The sequence below is a fragment of the Podarcis raffonei genome, chromosome 6 (assembly GCF_027172205.1).
Source record: "Podarcis raffonei isolate rPodRaf1 chromosome 6, rPodRaf1.pri, whole genome shotgun sequence".
Taxonomy (NCBI): Eukaryota; Metazoa; Chordata; class Lepidosauria; order Squamata; family Lacertidae; genus Podarcis; species Podarcis raffonei.
In genome coordinates, this window is record NC_070607.1 from 91,979,111 (window position 1) to 91,997,796 (window position 18,686).

An 18,686-nucleotide genomic window follows, 5' to 3' on the forward strand; every position below is an offset into this window, starting at 1 on the left:
TAAGTTCAAGGAGGAAATAAGAACTGATTGCAATTTTTAAGCTATTCACTTAAGACCAAGGGTGCAGTTGGAAGTGTACAGTATGAATGAATGGGCCCATGTTATCATACCAATGTACTTGTAACGGAGCCACGACTGACTCCATGTGTAAAGATTATGTGGTGCGAAGCCTCGGATGTTAACGATAGGAATTAGCTCTGTGCTGAAATGAAGGGGTGAGATTCCACAAAAAGCTTTGTCAGAAGCAGAAAGGAGCCCTTCAATGATTTTCCTGGGACCACTGCAAAATAAACTGTTCAATACATAGAGTAAACCCTGAGAGGCTACAATCCACCATGTGACCACTACAGGACAAACTCACCCCAATAGGTCTTGTTTACTTGTAGTGCCATCATACATATCAAACAGTGATCAGCTACGTGCTGCTATGATTTCATCTTCTAGAGACCTAATCCCTGATTGGCTAGGATCACTTGCGAAGGAAACAAAATAGAGGGGGGAAATGATGTTGAAGAGGCAGCAAAGGAGGAAAATGGTTGAGGAAAGTTTGGTTGTGAACAGCTACAAAAATAATTGAATGAATGTTGCAGGAGTGGGGACACACATAAACTAACATTATTAATGAGGGTGGAAAACATTCTGCTGCACACTAGTGGTACGAATAAATTGGATCCCGAGTCGCATAACTTTGCAGCGAAAAGGTGCTGATGCAAACAAGTTACTGTTATTCTTTTACTTACTGAAAAATCTGCATCTTCTGCTCTCAAGTGGTCTGCAATATAATGGACCCCCTCCACAGCCAACTTCAAGGCCGGCGACATCAGCAAAAGCTGCTGGTCTTTCGTGCCAAGAGTCTTGCTCCCTTGCCCCGAGGTGCTGGCTGACTCGGGTTTTTTACATTTGCATTTACAGTGAGTGGGTTTGGCTTTGGGCTGTTCCTCATTGAGATGGCAGCGCTGGGAAGCTGGGGACCCGCTGGACTGCCCGTTGGTCTGGGACGACTCCTCTTGCAAGTAGCAATATTGGATGCTCCTCGACCGGCAACGTATGGTCCCTTCTTCTGCTTTCACTGGGCTGCTGTACATCTGCTGGACACTGAGCGACCTGCCTTTGGAGATTGAGCTGGACTGAGAGTCTCCCAGAGGGTGACAGGGAGGTTGGAGGGATGTACAACTGGCCCGAATCGGCTCCGGGTGCAACATGGAATACTGCCCAGATGGGGACTTGCACACCGGAGGTAGTTTTGCTTGGTCATCAAGATGGGCACAAAAAGAGGACGTGGGAGATTGCTCGTTGCTCTGAGGGCTGTTGGATGACGAGGTAGTGAAGTTGGGTTCTACTTCCGTCTCGGACCAAAAGCGTTGAGAGTTGGCTATCTTGTGCATGGACTCGATGAGCTTCTTGCAGTTGTCCTTCACTGTTGAAGGACGCTTCATGAAGAGAAGGCGTGGGACGACGTCAAGGAAAACCTTCCTCACCCAGTCTGGCATGGTGTGAGTGCGAGGGGAGCGGTGGTGGACGTTGAGCACGAAGACGGTGATGATGATGGACAAGGTGACAAAGATCATAGTGAAGAGCAAGTACTCTCCAATCAAGGGGATGACCAATGAGGTGGAAGGGATGATCTCGGTGATAAGGAGGAGAAAGACAGTTAAAGACAGGAGGACTGAGATGCAAAGAGTGATCTTCTCCCCGCATTCCGAAGGCAAATAGAAGACTAAGACAGTCAAGCAGGAGATCAGAAGGCAGGGGATGATCAAATTGATGGTGTAGAAGAGAGGAAGGCGTCTGATGATGAAGGAATAGGTGATGTCAGGGTAGATCTCCGAGCAGCACTCATACTTCTTGATGTTATAGTTCCCCACAGCATTGATGATCACCCATTCTCCACTCTCCCAGTAGTCCAACTGGTCTACATGGCGGTGCATGCTCTCCAGATCTATCTTGGCCTTGTCGTAAGTCCATGAGCCAAACTTCATGGTGCAGTTTTGCTGGTCGAAGGGAAAGAAGGTGACGTCGATACTGCAGGAGCTCTTGTAGATGGCTGGAGGCATCCATTTGATCCGCCCGTCGTAGAACAGGTGGGCTTTGGTGAGGTGGGTGACTGCGAAATCCCCATCCGCACTGTGTTAGGAAAGGAGAATAAAACACAGGAAAGAAAAGGATAATCAGTAGAAGGCCTTCTCATGTATTTGTGTTAGCTCAGAAGCAGAGCACTTGCTTCACACGCAAAAGGTCTCATGTGCAATCCCTGACATTTTCAGGTAGGATAGAGAGAGATTCCTGCCTGAAACCCTGGAAAAACACTTCCATTCAGCTAAGACTTATTTAGGTGGACTCAGTGCAAAGGGAGCTATAGAAGAGGTAAGCGTCTTCTGCAATGCTAACCTCTAGGGTTGCCATATTTTGAAGAGCAAAAAGGAAGACGCTATGATGACTCTCATTTGAAATATCCCTACTGTATGTAGGCTATAGAAGCTGTGAAACATTGGTGAGTGGGGCAGGAGAAGAGAGATTCTTCAGTCACCAGTTATATCTATGTGTCATCCGGAAATTATAGCCAGAGACATTTTGGCAAATTTTAAAAATCCACCCAGACAAAAAATTTACTCCTGAGAAAGAGGATGTGTCCTGGAAAAAGAGGACACATGGCAACTGTAAACTTGTTAGATCCTCAGGCACACAATCCTGGATAACATTTTGTTAAAATATAGATTTCCAGAATCTGTTAAATAGCAATTGCATGATGTAGGGTGGCTTGGTGTGTTCACAAAGCTACATCTTGAAAGACCTACTTTGGCTCCCAGTACGTTTCCGAGCACAATTCAAAGTGTTGCTGCTGACCTTTAAAGCCCTTAACGGCCTCGGCCCAGTATACCTGAAGGAGCATCTCCACCCCTATCGTTCCACCCGGACACTGAGGTCCAGCGCCGAGGGCCTTCTGGCGGTTCCCTCGCTGTGAGAAGCCAAGTTACAGGGAACCAGGCAGAGGGCCTTCTCGGTAGTGGCACCCTCCCTGTGGAACGCCCTCCCACCAGATGTCAAAGAGAACAACAACTACCAGACTTTTAGAAGACATCTGAAGGCAGCCCTGTTTAGGGAAGCTTTTAATGTTTGATGTATTACAGTATTTTAATATTTTTTTGGAAGCAGCCCAGAGTGGCTGGGGAAGCCCAGCCAGATGGGCGGGGTATAAATAATAAATTATTATTATTATTATTATTATTATTATTATTATTATTATTATTATCACCCTCTGCCCAAAATACATCTTATGATGACTGGTTGTGTGAACCAGACATAAAGAGCAAATAGTAGCAGTAGTAATGATTACTACTACTACTACTACTACTAATAATAATAATAATAATTGCATAAAGCATTTCACAGTTTTCAAAACATACATACACTACCAAACATACATTATCTCAACAATTCCCCCAACTGCCCAGTAAGGAAAGTCAATATGATGACCAGCACATTATACAAGGGAGAGGTCAGAGACTCAGCAATAGTGTCTGCCCTGATGCCAGCTTGGGGTTTAATGGAAAGGGTGAGATGTAAATGGGGATTTATTGATTCAGAGTCCATCCTCTCAGCTGCCACCATGCTGTACTACCATCAGGCTCCCCACGGGAATTGCGGGGTTGGGGAGCAAAATTTGTGCATGTCAAATGATGTCTTATTGATCGAAAGATTGCGATGGAATCTTAATGACCTCACAATGTCGCACATTATGTCTGCATGCTGTGCAAGTTAATTATTCAGTCGGCTTGCAAGTAAATGAAATGTCTGTCTGGTCTCTTGTCTGGAAAAAAAATACCATGTCCCTTTCATAATTATAACAGCCAAACCCAAGCCCAGCTGCAAAGTCCCAACCACCATTCCCTTCTTAGTTGACCGTGTGCCTATTTTCATCTAACTCTTTGAACTTTTGTGCATGTAAGGTAAAGGTAAAGGGACCCCTGACCATTAGGTCCAGTCATGGCCGACTCTGGGGTTGCGGTGCACATCTCGCTTTATTGGCCAAGGGTGCCGGCGTACAGCTTCCAGGTCATGTGGCCAGCATGACTAAGCCACTTCTGGCGAACCAGAGCAGCGCACGGAAATGGCGTTTACCTTCCCGCTGGAGCGGTACCTATTTATCTACTTGCACTTTGAGGTCCTTTCGACTACTAGGTTGGCAGGAGCAGGGACTGAGCAATGGGAGCTCACCCCGTTGTGGGAATTTGAACCGCCGACCTTCTGATCGGCAAGTCCTAGGCTCTGTGGTTTAACCCACAGCGCCACCTGTGTCCCTTTTGTGCATATAACTTAGCACAAAACCATTGCACGTTACATTGGGAGAAACCTGATCCTCCATTTCTGCCAAGTTCTCCGTTCTGCCTTCAGATACCCAGAGAAATAATGTGATGCATCCCTGATACCACACCCCACCTGGAAAAAGCATATAGTGGTACCTCGGGTTAACAACTTAATTCATTCTGGAGCGCCGTTCTTAACTTGAAACTGTTCTTAACCTGAAGCACCACTTGAGCTAATGGGGCCTCCCGCTGCCACCTCGCTATTTCTGTTCTCATCCTGAAGCAAAGTTCTTAACCCGAGGTACTATTTCTGGGTTAGAGGAGTCTGTAACCTGAAGCATCTGTAACCCGAGGTACCACTGTACAACCGTGAGAATATCCCTGCTGGACCAGTCCAAAGAATCATCTCACACAGTATCCTGTCTCCATAGTGGCCAACCAGATGCCGTTGGGAAGCTTGAAAGCTGGACCTGAGGTCAACAGCACTCTTCCCATTTGTGATGCGCTCTGGTTTCCGTCACAGTGTTCCGTTGCGCCAGAAGCGGTTTAGTCATGACCCAGGCCACATGACCTGGAAAGCTGAAAGCGAGATGAGAGCCGCAACCCCATAGTCGCCTTTGGCTGGACTTAACCATCCAGGGATCCTTTACCTTTACCTTTTTGTATCCATGTTGGCTCCCCTGGTTGGAACTGAGGACTAAGCTAGATGATACGTGAGCTACTGAACCATCAAACAACATTAATCAGCCATGTCACTCTGCAGACAGACAGTTAGGTCGTGCATTCATAGCAGTGACCAGAGGAGAAATTATGGCTGGGAGGAACACAAAGAGAAGAAACACCATCATGCATCTGCAGCAGCACAACCGAACACCTTCATCTGCCCCAGTTGCAACAAAACTGTTGGGCTTGCGCTCGACCGAGTGACTCTTCCGGTCGAGTCCTCCAAGAAAAGAAATATACATGCTCTCTCTGTGAAAGCAGAGAGCAACTGAAAAACAAAGGAACAGGAAACCAGTAAACATCACATCCGTCTCCCATCTTCCGTGAGACTTCCAACAGCCTGGAATGTCTGGAATGTAAACAGAGTCTTGTGACTCAAAGAACTGCACAGTGGCAACACACAGAAATCTAACAAAAACATGTCTCTCCTGTATCAGTCTCTGTAGCCACAGCAGGCACTGCAACCTTCCAACAGCTTGACCTCACCCCCAAAGGTGCACCCCTCTGCTGGCTCCTGAGACAGACAAATGCCAACAACATTATGATGATGGCTCTATCTACAGGAAGGGCTAACCTTCCAGGTGCCAGCCTGTAGCAAATGTATCCTCTAATCTGGTCATCAGAATTGACCACTCACCTACAGTGAAGGAAAGGAGAACATCTAATAGAACGAGCATGGATCAGGGCCCATCTCAGTTTCTCAGAAACATTCCGTTCTCGTCATCTTCTCCTGCTGCACCTCTCGTGTGAGTGCACCACCCCTGCCTCTCCTCATTTTCTCTGTACTGAGAAACCACCCCACCCCACGTAAAAGCAATCTAATCCTCGTGTTGTGGCTGTCGCATTACATCTGTGCATTGAAGCAACCTGGCAGAGTTGGAAGGGAGGGCGGGGAGGCGGGAATCTGTACTTTTCACAAATGTAACATGGTTTCCCCTTGATGAGTTCTGTCTGGGGAGATGATGGCTGAAAAACGCGTTGCTTCTATGTGGAGCAGATTTAATAATTTATTTCAAGTTGAAGGCAGAATCTCTCTTTTCTGCAGGCCTTTGCTTTCTGGTGAGAGCTTTTGCTTCTGCAAAAGTGTGCGGGGGGGGGAGTTCTTTCCACACTTTCAGTTCTGTTCTGCTACCTTCCCCTGTTCCACTGTGGATTTGAGCAGGAAATCCAGTCATCAAACAACCTTAACATCCCTTCTCCTTCTTCTTTGGCGATCACTCATAGCTGAAACCATAAACACGGTTTTAACAATGAGTCCGTAAATGACTGTGGAGGCCAATTCTGGATCCACACATCCTTCCACAGTGTGGACATTGGTTTCCGAACGGGAGTTGATCAGCAGGAAATCCAGTCATCAAACAACATTAACATCCCTACCTGAATCTAATCCCTTTATTCAATTCAGATGCTCAGTTTGCTACAGCTTTAAATTTCTTGAGTTCCTCCCACCACCTCCTAGGGTGTTTTCCTCTACTCTTAAGTGTGGTATAAATATTCATGTTGGGCAAAAGATTCCTGTATTTCAGGGGATTGGACTAAATGACCCTTGTGGTACCTTCCAGTTCTACAGTTCTATGATTCTAAGAAGTACAAAGTTTGGTGGTTATCTAATTTCCCATCCACACACTCGTCTGAAAAGGGTGGACCAGGTATCTCATAAAGGAATTTGCAGGAGACACCAGGTTCAACCCGCAGCATACAGAAATAAGGAGAGAAGGAATTAAAGCGTCTATCAAGAACATTGTACTGCTAGATTTCCTGCATTTACAGCAGGGGTGAGGGATACAGTCAGCCTGCTTTTTGCAAAAGACCTGCTGCACATAGTTGTCAACTTTTACCCTTTTCTTGCGAGGAATCCTATTCGGAATAAGGGAATTTCTCTTTTAAAAAGGGAAACTTTGACAGCTATGCTGCTGGAGTGCTCCCAAACTCACTTGTAGAACTGAATGCAACTCCCGGATGGATTACATCTTTCTCAAGATTTGGTGTGCATTTTCCATGCGCAAAAAGCATGCACCAAAAAATGGGTATTTTGCATAAGCAAAGGGTGGATTTATGTAAGAAGTGTGTGGCTTATATAAAAAGCACACACACAATGTGAACAATGAAATGACATGCAATGGGATGGCGCACAGGATGAAATGGCATACAATAGGATGAAACTGACCTATCATTTGCCCGCGAGACTGAAATGGGACAGACTTAGCTGCTGGAAACATCCCTGCCACGTCAACATGGGGTTGGACTCGATGACCTTTGAGGTCACCCCAGCTTTATGATTCTGTGATCATATTTTCCATCTCAGAGGTTCAGGGAGGAGATGGAGGTGGAGGGGAGCAAATGAATGGAAGGAAGTGGCAGCTGCGGCAAACCGCGTTGCTCCAATTTTCTAATACTGGAAGCCATTATTACAAGGTTTGTGGATTTCCTTGCTTTAATCTAATTTAATTTTTTTACATGTGGGGAAAGCATGGAACTGTGAAGAGCACAATGTGAGCAGGAGTGGGAGAGGGGAAAAAGGGGGATGAAGGGAGCTTTCACTTTTCATGATCCAAATGAAAAACGACTGTTCCGGAGAACTTTACATAATTGCTTCCTAGTGTCTCACCACAGGAGGATAAAGGAATTCCTAAAGCAGGTCATTGCCTCCCTTGCATGCTCCCCAGCTGTCTTTTTCTGCTATTAATATCAGACCAGTACACAGAAGCCAGCATTAGAGGTGGTGTTGTCAAAAGCGATCTCCAGTGTGCTTCTGGATTTCCACCAGGAGTGGAAAACAACCCTCTGCACCTCCATGGTTTGTACCAGCAAGACAGAATGCGCAAGCGAAAGAGAAGGAAGGGGGAGAGGGGAAAATGAGATGTTTGACAGGCAACCAGTCACACTGTAAGGTGAAGGAAGGAAAGAGCAAGTGTGAGCCTGTGGTTGGACTAGGAAGACCCAGATTCAAATCCTGCCTCAGTACAGATGGGTGAATCCATCATTTTCAGTTTCTCCCGGGTTCCCCTTTTTCCATTCTTAAGTTCAATTCTCCACATTTCCATGCCAGTGCGCGATCCCTCAGTATGTTCATTTCTCTTCATATCCTTGTGTGTGTGCAATTAAGCACAGCACTTAAAAAAATAGGACAGCCTTAGGTTGCCGACCCCTGCTATACAGGGCTGCCTTCAGATGTCTTCTAAAGGTTGTAGAGTTAATTATCTCCTTGGCTCAAGGGTCAGGTAACTCCATACCCTCCAGCAATACTCCGATGAAAATAGGGACACCCTAAGGAACACGGGTGGCACTGTGGGTTAAACCACAGAGCCTAGGACTTGCCAATCAGAAGGTTGGCGGTTCAAATCCCCGCGACGGGGTGAGCTCCGTCATTCGGTTCCAGCTTCTGCCAACCTAGCAGTTCGGAAGCACGTCAAAGTGCAAGTAGATAAATAGGTACCGCTCCATCAGGAAGGTAAACAGCGTTTCCGTGCGCTGCTCTGGTTCACCAGAAGTGGCTTAGTCATGCTGGCCACATGCAGACAAACGCCAGCTCCCTCAGCCAATAAAGCGAGATGAGCACCGCAACCCCAGAGTCAGTCACAACTGGACCTAATGACCAGGGGTCCCATTACCTTTAAGAAAAAGCGGGGAATTCCAGGATCAAATCAAAAACTGGGGTGGCTCCTGTAAATCTGGGACTGTCCCTAGAAAATAGGGACACTTGAAGGATCTGTCCACTCCCTTGTCTTTGGGACAGACAGATGCCAACATCTTTCCTGGTCCTTATGCCCTGCTTTCTAATGTTCCCATTACATTGCATTATCTGTGATGTTATAGAACTGTGGCTTTTTGATCTATACACTGCCATGTTCCACCAGATTTCAATCATCCCATGTTGCCATCCTTTATGCTCATGGGTGCTTCTGCACCTCATGAGAGTGACAGGCTGTATGGCACCCTTGAGAGGGGAAAGTGCTGTTGCTGGATCTATAGCTATTGCAAGAGCAGACTCTTTGCATTGTTGTATTATCTCAGCCTTGGAGTTTTTGGGTCCCCTTGAGAGTGGCCTCAAATCTGTTCCTCAGCTTTAAGTTGGGAATGCTTCCCCCCCACTAAACTCATTAATGTGTAGCTCTAATTTCCTCCGTACCCGATATTTGCTGAACAAAGGGTTTCTTTAATTGGAGGATATTGCAATTCTAATGTTAACAGTTGTCCCTCTTTAATGTTTAGCCAGGGGCTAGATGATGGGGGAAGCTGTATTTGACTAACCTAGTTCTGCTTCGGTTTGTATGCATGCAGGAAGAGCACATTAGCGAACTGATATTTCTGCCCTCGTGTGGACCCTGCAAGGCATTTTAACAGGAAAACTTCCCCATGGATTGTACCATGAAACTATATTGTCAGATGACAGTCAAAGAAATAGACTTGTGATCTGCAATCCTTGATTCACTCACCTGGGAGCCACTCCCATTAAAACCAGCTGGGCTTGCTTTTCTGAGCAGACTTCTACAGGACTGCACTGCAGCAAACAAATTTGAACCCTGATCCCTCTGGTCTGTCCAGTAATCTATTAAGCTCAGTGCATTGGCTCTAATTATTATTCAATGTGTGTCCCAAGGAGCTCAAGGTGGTGTAGGTGGTTCTTCATCTCCCCATTTCACCTTCACAATAACCCTGCGAGGGAGGATTGCTTGAGAGATGGTGACTGGTCCAAGGTCACCCAGGGAGCTTTGTGGCTGAGTGGGGATTTGAACCTTGATCTCCCAGGTCTTTAGTGATGTATGGAAGTGAAAGCTGGACCATAAAGAAGGCTGATCGCCGAAGAATTGATGCTTTTGAATTATGGTGCTGGAGGAGACTCTTGAGAGTCCCATGGACTGCAAGAAGATCAAACCTCTCCATTCTGAAGGAAATCAGCCCTGAGTGCTCACTGGAAGGACAGATCGTGAAGCTGAGGCTCCAAGACTTTGGTCACCTCATGAGAAGAGAAGACTCCCTGGAAAAGACCCCGATGTTGGGAAAGATGGAGGGCACAAGGAGAAGGGTACGACAAAGGACGACATGGTTGGATAGTGTTCTCGAAGCTACCAGCATGAGTTTGACCAAACTGCGGGAGGCAGTGGAAGACAGAAGTGCCTGGCATGCTCTGGTCCATGGGGTCATGAAGAGTCGGACACGACTAAACGACTAAACAACAACAACTCCCAGGTCTTAGTCCAGCACACTACAAAGGTAATGGGTTGTGTTTATTAGCTCAGTCCTGCATGTTTACATGGCAATCCTTCAGGTAAGCTCCCTGCAAGACCTCTGCCCTTCAAGCCTTGCAGAAGCCACAAAGGTAGAGGAATAAAAGGAGGGATTCCTAGCCAACCAGTCAGCTGTCCAGCTCACCACTCTAGGGAGATATAGTCTATGACACTCCAGGTCTGGTAGCCTGCAAAAGGTTTTTGTTGGCTCTAGAAACAGCACCATCTGTTTCTAAGTGTGTATTTATACAAGCCTGTGCAAATGTTATGCAGATCAGTGTCCCCTTCTATATGATAATGATTATATGTAAGGAGCCACCCAATTAAAGGTGCCAGAACTTGAACTCAAGACCTTCTGCATGCAGGGATATCTTCCACTGAGCTATGGCTCTTCACCAAGTGGATCCTGCCTTGGACCGGTTCCTCCTCCGCGTCCTGCTTCACTGAGATTTCTTGGCAGAGCATTGTTAATCTGCAGTAAATACCTCGGTATAAATGCCTGCCAAGTCCCCCAGCCGTTCCTACAAATGGAATTGTCTTAATAAACCAAAACACAATGACTTTCGCTTGCTGACTCTGCAGTTGTCTGTAAGGAATGGTTTGGCTGCTGTTTCATAAAGCAAAAAACGCTCCCTCCCTGTTGACAGCATTGAGCAATTTCGGCTGAGGCAGAGGGTGTTCTAGGTGGAGAAAGAGTTGGCGAGAGAAGAGAGGGAAGGGGCAAAGAGAGCACAGGGCAAAGGTGGCCCTTTTTGTAATTGAGATCAGCGTGTTGGCACAGGGCAGGGCTAGCAGGTGGAAGAGAGGCCATAGGATTGAGGTTGAATCCTGACAAGACAGAAGTACTGTTTGGGGGGGCAGGGGGCGGGCGGGTGTGGGGGACTCCCTGGTCCTGAATGGGGTAACTGTGCCCCTGAAGGACCAGGTGCGCAGCCTGGGAGTCATTCTGGACTCACAGCTGTCCATGGAGGCGCAGGTCAATTCTGCGTCCAGGGTGGCTGTCTACCAGCTCCACCTGATACGCAGGCTGAGACCCTCCCTGCCCGCGGACTGTCTTGCCAGAGTGGTGCATGCTCTAGTTATCTCCCGCTTGGACTACTGCAGTGCACTCTACATGGGGCTACCTTTGAAGGTGACCCGGAAACTGCAATTAATCCAGAATGTGGCAGCTAGACTGGTGATTGGGAGTGGCCGCCGGGACCACATAACACTGGTCCTGAGAGATCTTCATTGGCTCCCAGTACATTTCCGAGCACAATTCAAAGTGTTGGTGCTGACCTTTAAAGCCCTAAATTGGGAGCCAGTGTGGTGTAGTGGTTAAGAGCGGTAGTCTCGTAATCTGGGGAACCGGGTTCGCGTCTCCGCTCCTCCACATGCAGCTGCTGGGTGACCTTGGGCCAGTCACACTTCTCTGAAGTCTCTCAGCCCCACCTCACAGAGTGTTTGTTGTGGGGGAGGAAGGGAAAGGAGAATGTTAGCCGCTTTGAGACTCCTGAAGGGGAGTGAAAGGCGGGATATCAAATCCAAACTACAAACTACTTAAACGGCCTCGGTCCTGTATACCTGAAGGAGTGTCTCCACCCCCATCGTCCAGCTCGGACACTGAGATCCAGCACCGAGGGCCTTCTGGCGGTTCCCTCATTGCGAGAAGTGAGGTTACAGGGAACCAGACACAGGGCCTTCTCGGTAGTGGCACCCACCCTGTGGAAAGCCCTCCCTTCAAATGTGAAAGAAATAAGCAGTTATCCTATCTTTAGAAGACATCTGAAGGCAGCCCTGTTTAGGGAAGTTTTTAATATTTAATGCTGTACTGTTTTTAACATTTGATTGGGAGCCACCAAGAGTGGCTGGGGAGACTCAGCCGGATGGGCGGGGTATAAATAATAAATTATTATTATTATTATTATTATTGGTGGAACTGACCAAAAGTGTATTCCTTTTCCCAGAATGAGCTTCTGACAGTGTTCAGTGAATATGCATTGTGCTGCTATCATAAAAAACAGCCCTGCTAGACCATGCCAGTAGCCCATCTCATCCAATGACCAACCAGGTGCCCACAAGAAGCCTACAACGGGCAAGAGAAAGAGAAGGAAGGGAGAGAGGAAAAATGGAACATTTGACAGGCACTTGACGCTCACTCGGCTCCTCTGCACCGCTCTAAACAGACATGGAGCTGAGCAGGGACCGCCTTCCGTGATGCTGGCCGGCTTCCCATTGGCTGAAGGAAGCTCCTGCAACCAATGGGAAGCTGCGCATGCCTCCTCTGCACTGGAAGGAGTAGTGGAAATAATAATAATAATAATAATAATAATAATAATAATAATTTATTATTTAGACCCCGCCCATCTGGCTGGGTTTCCCCAGCCACTCTGGGCGGCTTCCAACAGAACACTAAAATACAATTACCTATTAAACATTAAAAGCTTCCCTAAACAGGGCTGCCTTCAGATGTCTTCTAAATGTCTGGTAGTTATTTTTCTCTTTGACATCTGATGGGAGGGCGTTCCACAGGGCAGGTGCCACTACTGAGAAGGCCCTCTGCCTGGTTCCCTGTAACTTGGCTTCTCGTAGCGAGGGAAATGCCAGAAGGCCCTTGGTGCTGGACCTCAGCATCTGGGCAGAATGATGGGGGTGGAGACGCTCCTTCAGGTATACTGGACTGAGGCCGTTTAGGGCTTTAAAGGTGAGCACCAACACTTTAGCGTTGGTGCATGCATGGGTGCGCACTTCAGCCCACCACGGTGTCTGCGGGACCATGAACCGGCCCAAGCCACAAAAACTTTGCCAACTCCTGCTGTACAGGGTCTCTGGCTGTTATTGGACTACAACTCCCATCATTCCATAGCTAGTAGGACCAATGATGGGAATTGTAGTCCAAAAACAACTGGAGACCCAAGTTTGGGAAAACCTTCAGAAAGACCTTGTTCTCCTTCTGGAATAAAGCTGAAGACTGCTTTATTCCAGCAGACTTTTGGGAATTGACTGCTTTGAAGGAAAAGGCTCTTAATGGTGTGTTGTACTATTTGTCCCCACCCCACCCCTATTCGCCATTTGTATTTTAATTGATATGGGTTTTCTTTTACATAGTTCAATTACTTTTTGACCATGACATTTGATATGGTTTCAGCCATGTGTGTTTCCATCTCTTTTTGTTTTAATTTCTCTCAGCTGCCTTGAGTTCTGGTTCTGAGAGAAAGGCAGGTTGTTGTTGTTGTTGTTGTTTAGTCATTTAGTTGTGTCCGACTCTTCTTGACCCCATGGACCAGAGCACACCAGGCACTCCTGTCTTCCACTGCCTCCTGCAGTTTGGTCAAACTCATGCTGGTAGCTTCGAGAACACTGTCCAACCATCTCGTCCTCTGTTGTCCCCTTCTCCTTGTGCCCTCCATCTTTCCCAACATCAGGGTCTTTTCCAGGGAGTCTTCTCTTCTCATGAGGTGGCCAAAGTATTGGAGCCTCAGCTTCAGTATCTGTCCTTCCAGTGAGCACTCAGGACTGATTTCCTTCAGAATGGAGAGGTTTGATCTTCTTGCAGTCCATGGGGCTCTCAAGAGTCTCCTCCAGCACCATAATTCAAAAGCATCAATTCTTCGGCGATCAGCCTTCTTTATGGTCCAGCTCTCACTTCCATACATCACTACTGGGAAAACCATAGCTTTAACTATACAGACCTTTGTTTGCAAGGTGATGTCTCTGCTTTTTAAGATGCTGTCTAGGTTTGACATTGCTTTCCTCCCAAGAAGCAGGCGTCTTTTAATTTCGTGGCTGCTGTCACCATCTGCAGTGATCATGGAGCCCAAGAAAGTAAAATCTCTCACTGCCTCCATTTCTTCCCCTTCTATTTGCCAGGAGGTGATGGGGCCAGTGGCCATGATCTTAGTTTTTTTGATGTTGAGCTTCAGACCATATTTTGCGCTCTCCTCTTTCACCCTCATTAAAAGGTTCTTTAATTCCTCCTCACTTTCTGCCATCAAGGTTGTGTCATCTGCATATCTGAGGTTGTTGATATTTCTTCCGGCAATCTTAATTCCGGCTAGGGAATCATCCAGCCCAGCCTTTCGCAGGATGAATTCTGCATATAAGTTAAATAAGCAGGGAGACAATATACAGCCTTGCCGTACTCCTTTCCCAGTTTTGAACCAATCAGTTGTTCCATATCCAGTTCTAACTGCAGCTTCTTGTCCCACATAGAGATTTCTCAGGAGACAGATGAGGTGATCAGGCACTCCCATTTCTTTAAGAACTTGCCATAGTTTGCTGTGGTCAACACAGTCAAAGGCTTTTGCATAGTCAGTGAAGCAGAATCAATGAAGGCAGGTTATAAAGAAATAAATAATAAAGATGCAATGAGGGAAGCCTCATTGGCATAGCCCTCCATTGGCACAGGCCTTTGCCAAGGTCTAGGGCAGGGTTTGTGTGTGCTGCTATTCTCTGAGCCTTCGAACTAATCTAACAGAGCTTGCCGAAGAGAAATCCTACCGCATACTAATTCCCCCTTAGGATATTAATTTGGCTTTAGATTCTTCATGAATCTTGACAAGTATATATACTCCCTGGAACAAGCTTCGCCAGTTACTGATTTAATTTGGTCCTCTAGAGAACGACGGTAGAAGCTTTTGACAATGATGAGCCAAGATGAGAGGATAACTGAACAACTATTGGGGATGCGTCCCTGGAAGATACAAATATCAAATCTCAGTTTCACTTCCCCTCGTCTTTATTTCTCCCTGGTGAAAGAAACACGAAAGGCTTAGAGTTGTGTTGTTATGTTTACTTTATAGTTACGGCCAAACTAGATGTGACCCGGAAGGTTCTGTTGTTGCTGTTGTGACTGGGTGAAGTGGAGTGGTGGGAGGCAGCAGCTGGGGAATCCCTGAGGGAACTCCCGGGGAAGAAGGCTCAGAGCCAGGGGATTGGTGGGGGGACAATGATGAGTGGTCAGAGGGAGGAGAGGGAGGAGACTGGGAGGAGGAGGTGTTGGGAGCTGAAGAGGTAACAGGGCTTAGTGAGAGAGAAGAGTCTGCGGCAGAGAGCAAGCCAGACTAAGAGGCAAGAGAGAATGAGCAGGGTCAGGAGACAGAGATGAGGCAGGAAGGATTAAAATTTACAGCATGCAATGCGTTGAAAGAAAATGCGATGAAAATGATGTATAGATGGTATATTACACCAGTGAAATTAGCTAAAATGTATAAAATAAGTAATAAATGTTGGAAATGTAAAGAAAAAGAAGGATCTTTTTATCACATGTGGTGGGAATGTAAGAAAGCTTCTGGGAAATGATATATAATGAGATGAAAAAGATGTTGAAATATACATTTATAAAAAAAAACCAGAAGCATTTTTACTTGGCATTGTAGAGGAAGATATTGAAAAACAGGATAGTAAATTGTTTTTATATGCAGTAACAGCAGCAAGAAAAGTTTCCGATGAAAGAATGGCAGATGAAATTAATGGAATATGCAGAATTAGATAAGATGACAGGAAGGATCCGAAACCTGCGGGACCAGAGATTCTCAGAGGACTGGAGTAAATATTTGAACTATCTGAAAAGCGACTGTAATAAGCAGATTACGCTAGTAGGACTGCAAGACGTTTTGTAAGGAGGATTATGCAAAATATTGCAGAGAAGCTTATGAAGAGAGTTATCCGTTAAGGACAATTAAAAGTAATAGAGAAATTAAGAAATGTAGATTAAGTGATAAAGACTGAAAGATCTTCAGATGCGGTTGGTGGAAGTCCAAAATACTGTATAAGATAAGAAAGTATGTTATATGATTTTTGGAAATTATTTGTAAATATATATATATATGAATGAGAGAGAGATGAGGCAGGCTGCTGAAGAATCTAGGGAGTCTCCCCACCCCCTTGAGACCAGCTCCACCCCATCCCCCGTCCTCCAAGAACATGCAGAGAAATGAAGAGGGCAGAGCAATGAGAGGCAAGACGAAGGAACCTAAGGCTGATGGGAAAGGAACTGGCGTAGAGCTTTAGAGAGCTGTGGGAAGGCAAGGACCTTTATTCCCCACAACTGGGGGCAAGACCTACTGGGAAGGGATGCTGTGACCACTAGGACCAAGCTGCTTTGTTTCTTTGAACAAAAAAGTTAACTTCACGGACATCAGGTGCTTTATGGTTTTCTTGCTGACCTACACCTGACTCCAGCTCCTGACAGGTTGTGGTTTTACCAAACTTCTGAGACGTTCATGCACATGGATGCAAATTTCATCAGAACAGCCGCAGCGGAAAGGGTTCCCTGTGGGGCAGTTGTCCACCCGAAGCTGACCTCCTTGAACCACCCTTTTCCTCACAAGAGGAAATACATAGGAATCCTGTATCTTTCTGCACAGGTGGAAAAGAAGTTGGGGGAGGGATGTATGGTTGTGATAAGATAAAACTGTTTTGAATTTGTTACTTCCATTTCCCCCAACTCCGTCTGCCAGCCAACCAAACATAAGCAATCTATGGGCAAAAGAGAATGCGTTTGAAAGGGAAGAAGAAGAAAAAAATCAGTTCTCATGGGTGAGATGTAAGGCTTTTGTAGTGCTTACCAGTAGTGGCTGGTGTTCATTGGGAAGGAGAGTATGGAAGGCAAGGAGACAAGTAGAAAGTGGAACCAGAGTCTATAGCTGGCAGAGCAACTCCCTGATTGGTTGCAAATAAGATGCCAGGCAGGTGGGGGTCAGCTAAGGGCAGACTAAGGTGGGTAGCACAGTACCCTGTTTGCCCTTATAGATCAGCCTCCATTGGTTCTTACTTTACTTTCTATTATTATTATTATTTGTTGTTGTTTAGTCGTGTCCGCCTTTTTGTGACCCCATGCACACCAGGCACTCCTGTCTTCCACTGCCTCCCACAGTTTGGTCAAACTCATGCTGGTAGCTTCGAGAACACTGTCCCACCATCTCGTCCTCTGTCGTCCCCTTGTGCCCTCCATCTTTCCCAACATCAGGGTCTTTTCCAGGGAGTCTTCTCTTCTCATGAGGTGACCAAAGTCTTGGAGCCTCAGCTTCACGATCTGTCCTTCCAGTGAGCACTCAGGGCTGATTTCCTTCAGAATGGAGAGGTTTGATCTTCTTGCAGTCCATGGGACTCTCAAGAGTTTCCTCCAGCACCATAATTCAAAAGCATCAATTATTCGGAAATCAGCCTTCTTTATGGTCCAGCTCTCACTTCCACACATCACTACTGGGAAAACCATAGCTTTAACTATATGGACCTTTGTCGGCAAGGTCTCTGCTTTTTAAAATGGTTTTTTTTAAAAAAAGATTATTATTATTATTATTATTATTATTATTATTATTATTATTATTATTCTGCCCTATACCCGCAGGTCTCAGGGTGGTTTCAATGTGGTCAGTAGGTTGTTAGGTGTGTCCTTTGTTTCATTCTACAAATAATCCCTTCAGTAGTCCACACCCTGCAGCCTTCCTGGGTGCCCACATTTCTTGAAAACCCTGTGACACCCTCAGCTGGGCTTTCCTGTAAGCATGGGAAGGTCTGAGGGCTGCCTATTGTGTGTCTGACAGCTGTTCGTTGTTGTTGTTTTTAAAGTAGATGCTGCTGTTTAGTTTTTGTTGTTGCTGTTGTTTTAAAAAACCACCCTGTGTAGGAGGCTTGATTTTAAGGCAAAAGGGAGGACTTTCCTTAAAAACAAAAGCAGCAGCCACACCAATCTCAGGCACTCACTAGTGCAGGCATAGACAAACTCGGCCCTCCAGATGTTTTGGGACTACAACTCCCAGCATCCCTTGCTAACAGGACCAGTGGTCAGGGATGATGGGAACTGTAGTCTCAAGACATCTGGAGGGCTGAGTTTGCCTATGCCTGCACTAGCGAGACTCCTTAGCTTCTAGTGCTTCAATTAAAACCCAGGGGTGAAGATATTGTGGGGTGAGTCTTTCTGTGGGGCATTTTCCAGATCAGGAATCTCAAGCAGCTAGGGAGGCTGCAAAGAACTGGGGGAAAGTTGAACGGAAAGAAAACACACAAATACCAACCACAACCATCACCTTACCATGATAAGGTGAGCTCAAGACAACATAGCCATTGAAATTCTAACATGCCCTTGGAAAGAGGCAGAAGAATGGAAGCCTCTTTCGTAGGAGAAAGGAAACATTTGAGAAATTAGAGGTTCGGGCACAGCAGTAATTAAAAAACAGTCTGCAGAGAAAGAGTTAAGCACCCTTACTGCTGCTCCGCACACATTTTCAGCCCCTGCCCCCATCTCTACTCATTCCCCACAGATGCATTTCAGTTTTAAAAGTCAGGAAACTGTTCACAGGCCTCCCATAGCTTGCCCTTGACATTTCTGTCTTGCTTCACCCTGGATCTTAGAGCAGGCAGCCCACATCAAACCACGTACAAAAATATCAATTTAAGAAGGAAGGCTGAACTATCAAATGTGCAAACAAAGAGAACACCTTCCTTTCCA

The 18,686-nt window shown here is 46.2% G+C and overlaps 1 protein-coding gene across 2 annotated transcripts in view; it reads right to left on the reverse strand.

Annotated features, from left to right (window-relative positions):
• The window catches only part of CHRNA4 (cholinergic receptor nicotinic alpha 4 subunit), a 75,087-nt gene that overhangs the window by 21,631 nt on the left and 34,770 nt on the right, over window positions 1-18,686 (reverse strand). For both annotated transcript variants that reach the window (XM_053394492.1, XM_053394493.1), the window contains exon 5: window positions 741-2,124. In XM_053394492.1, coding sequence (XP_053250467.1) covers window positions 741-2,124 — 1,384 coding nt within the window. The remainder of the gene's footprint in view (window positions 1-740; window positions 2,125-18,686) is intronic.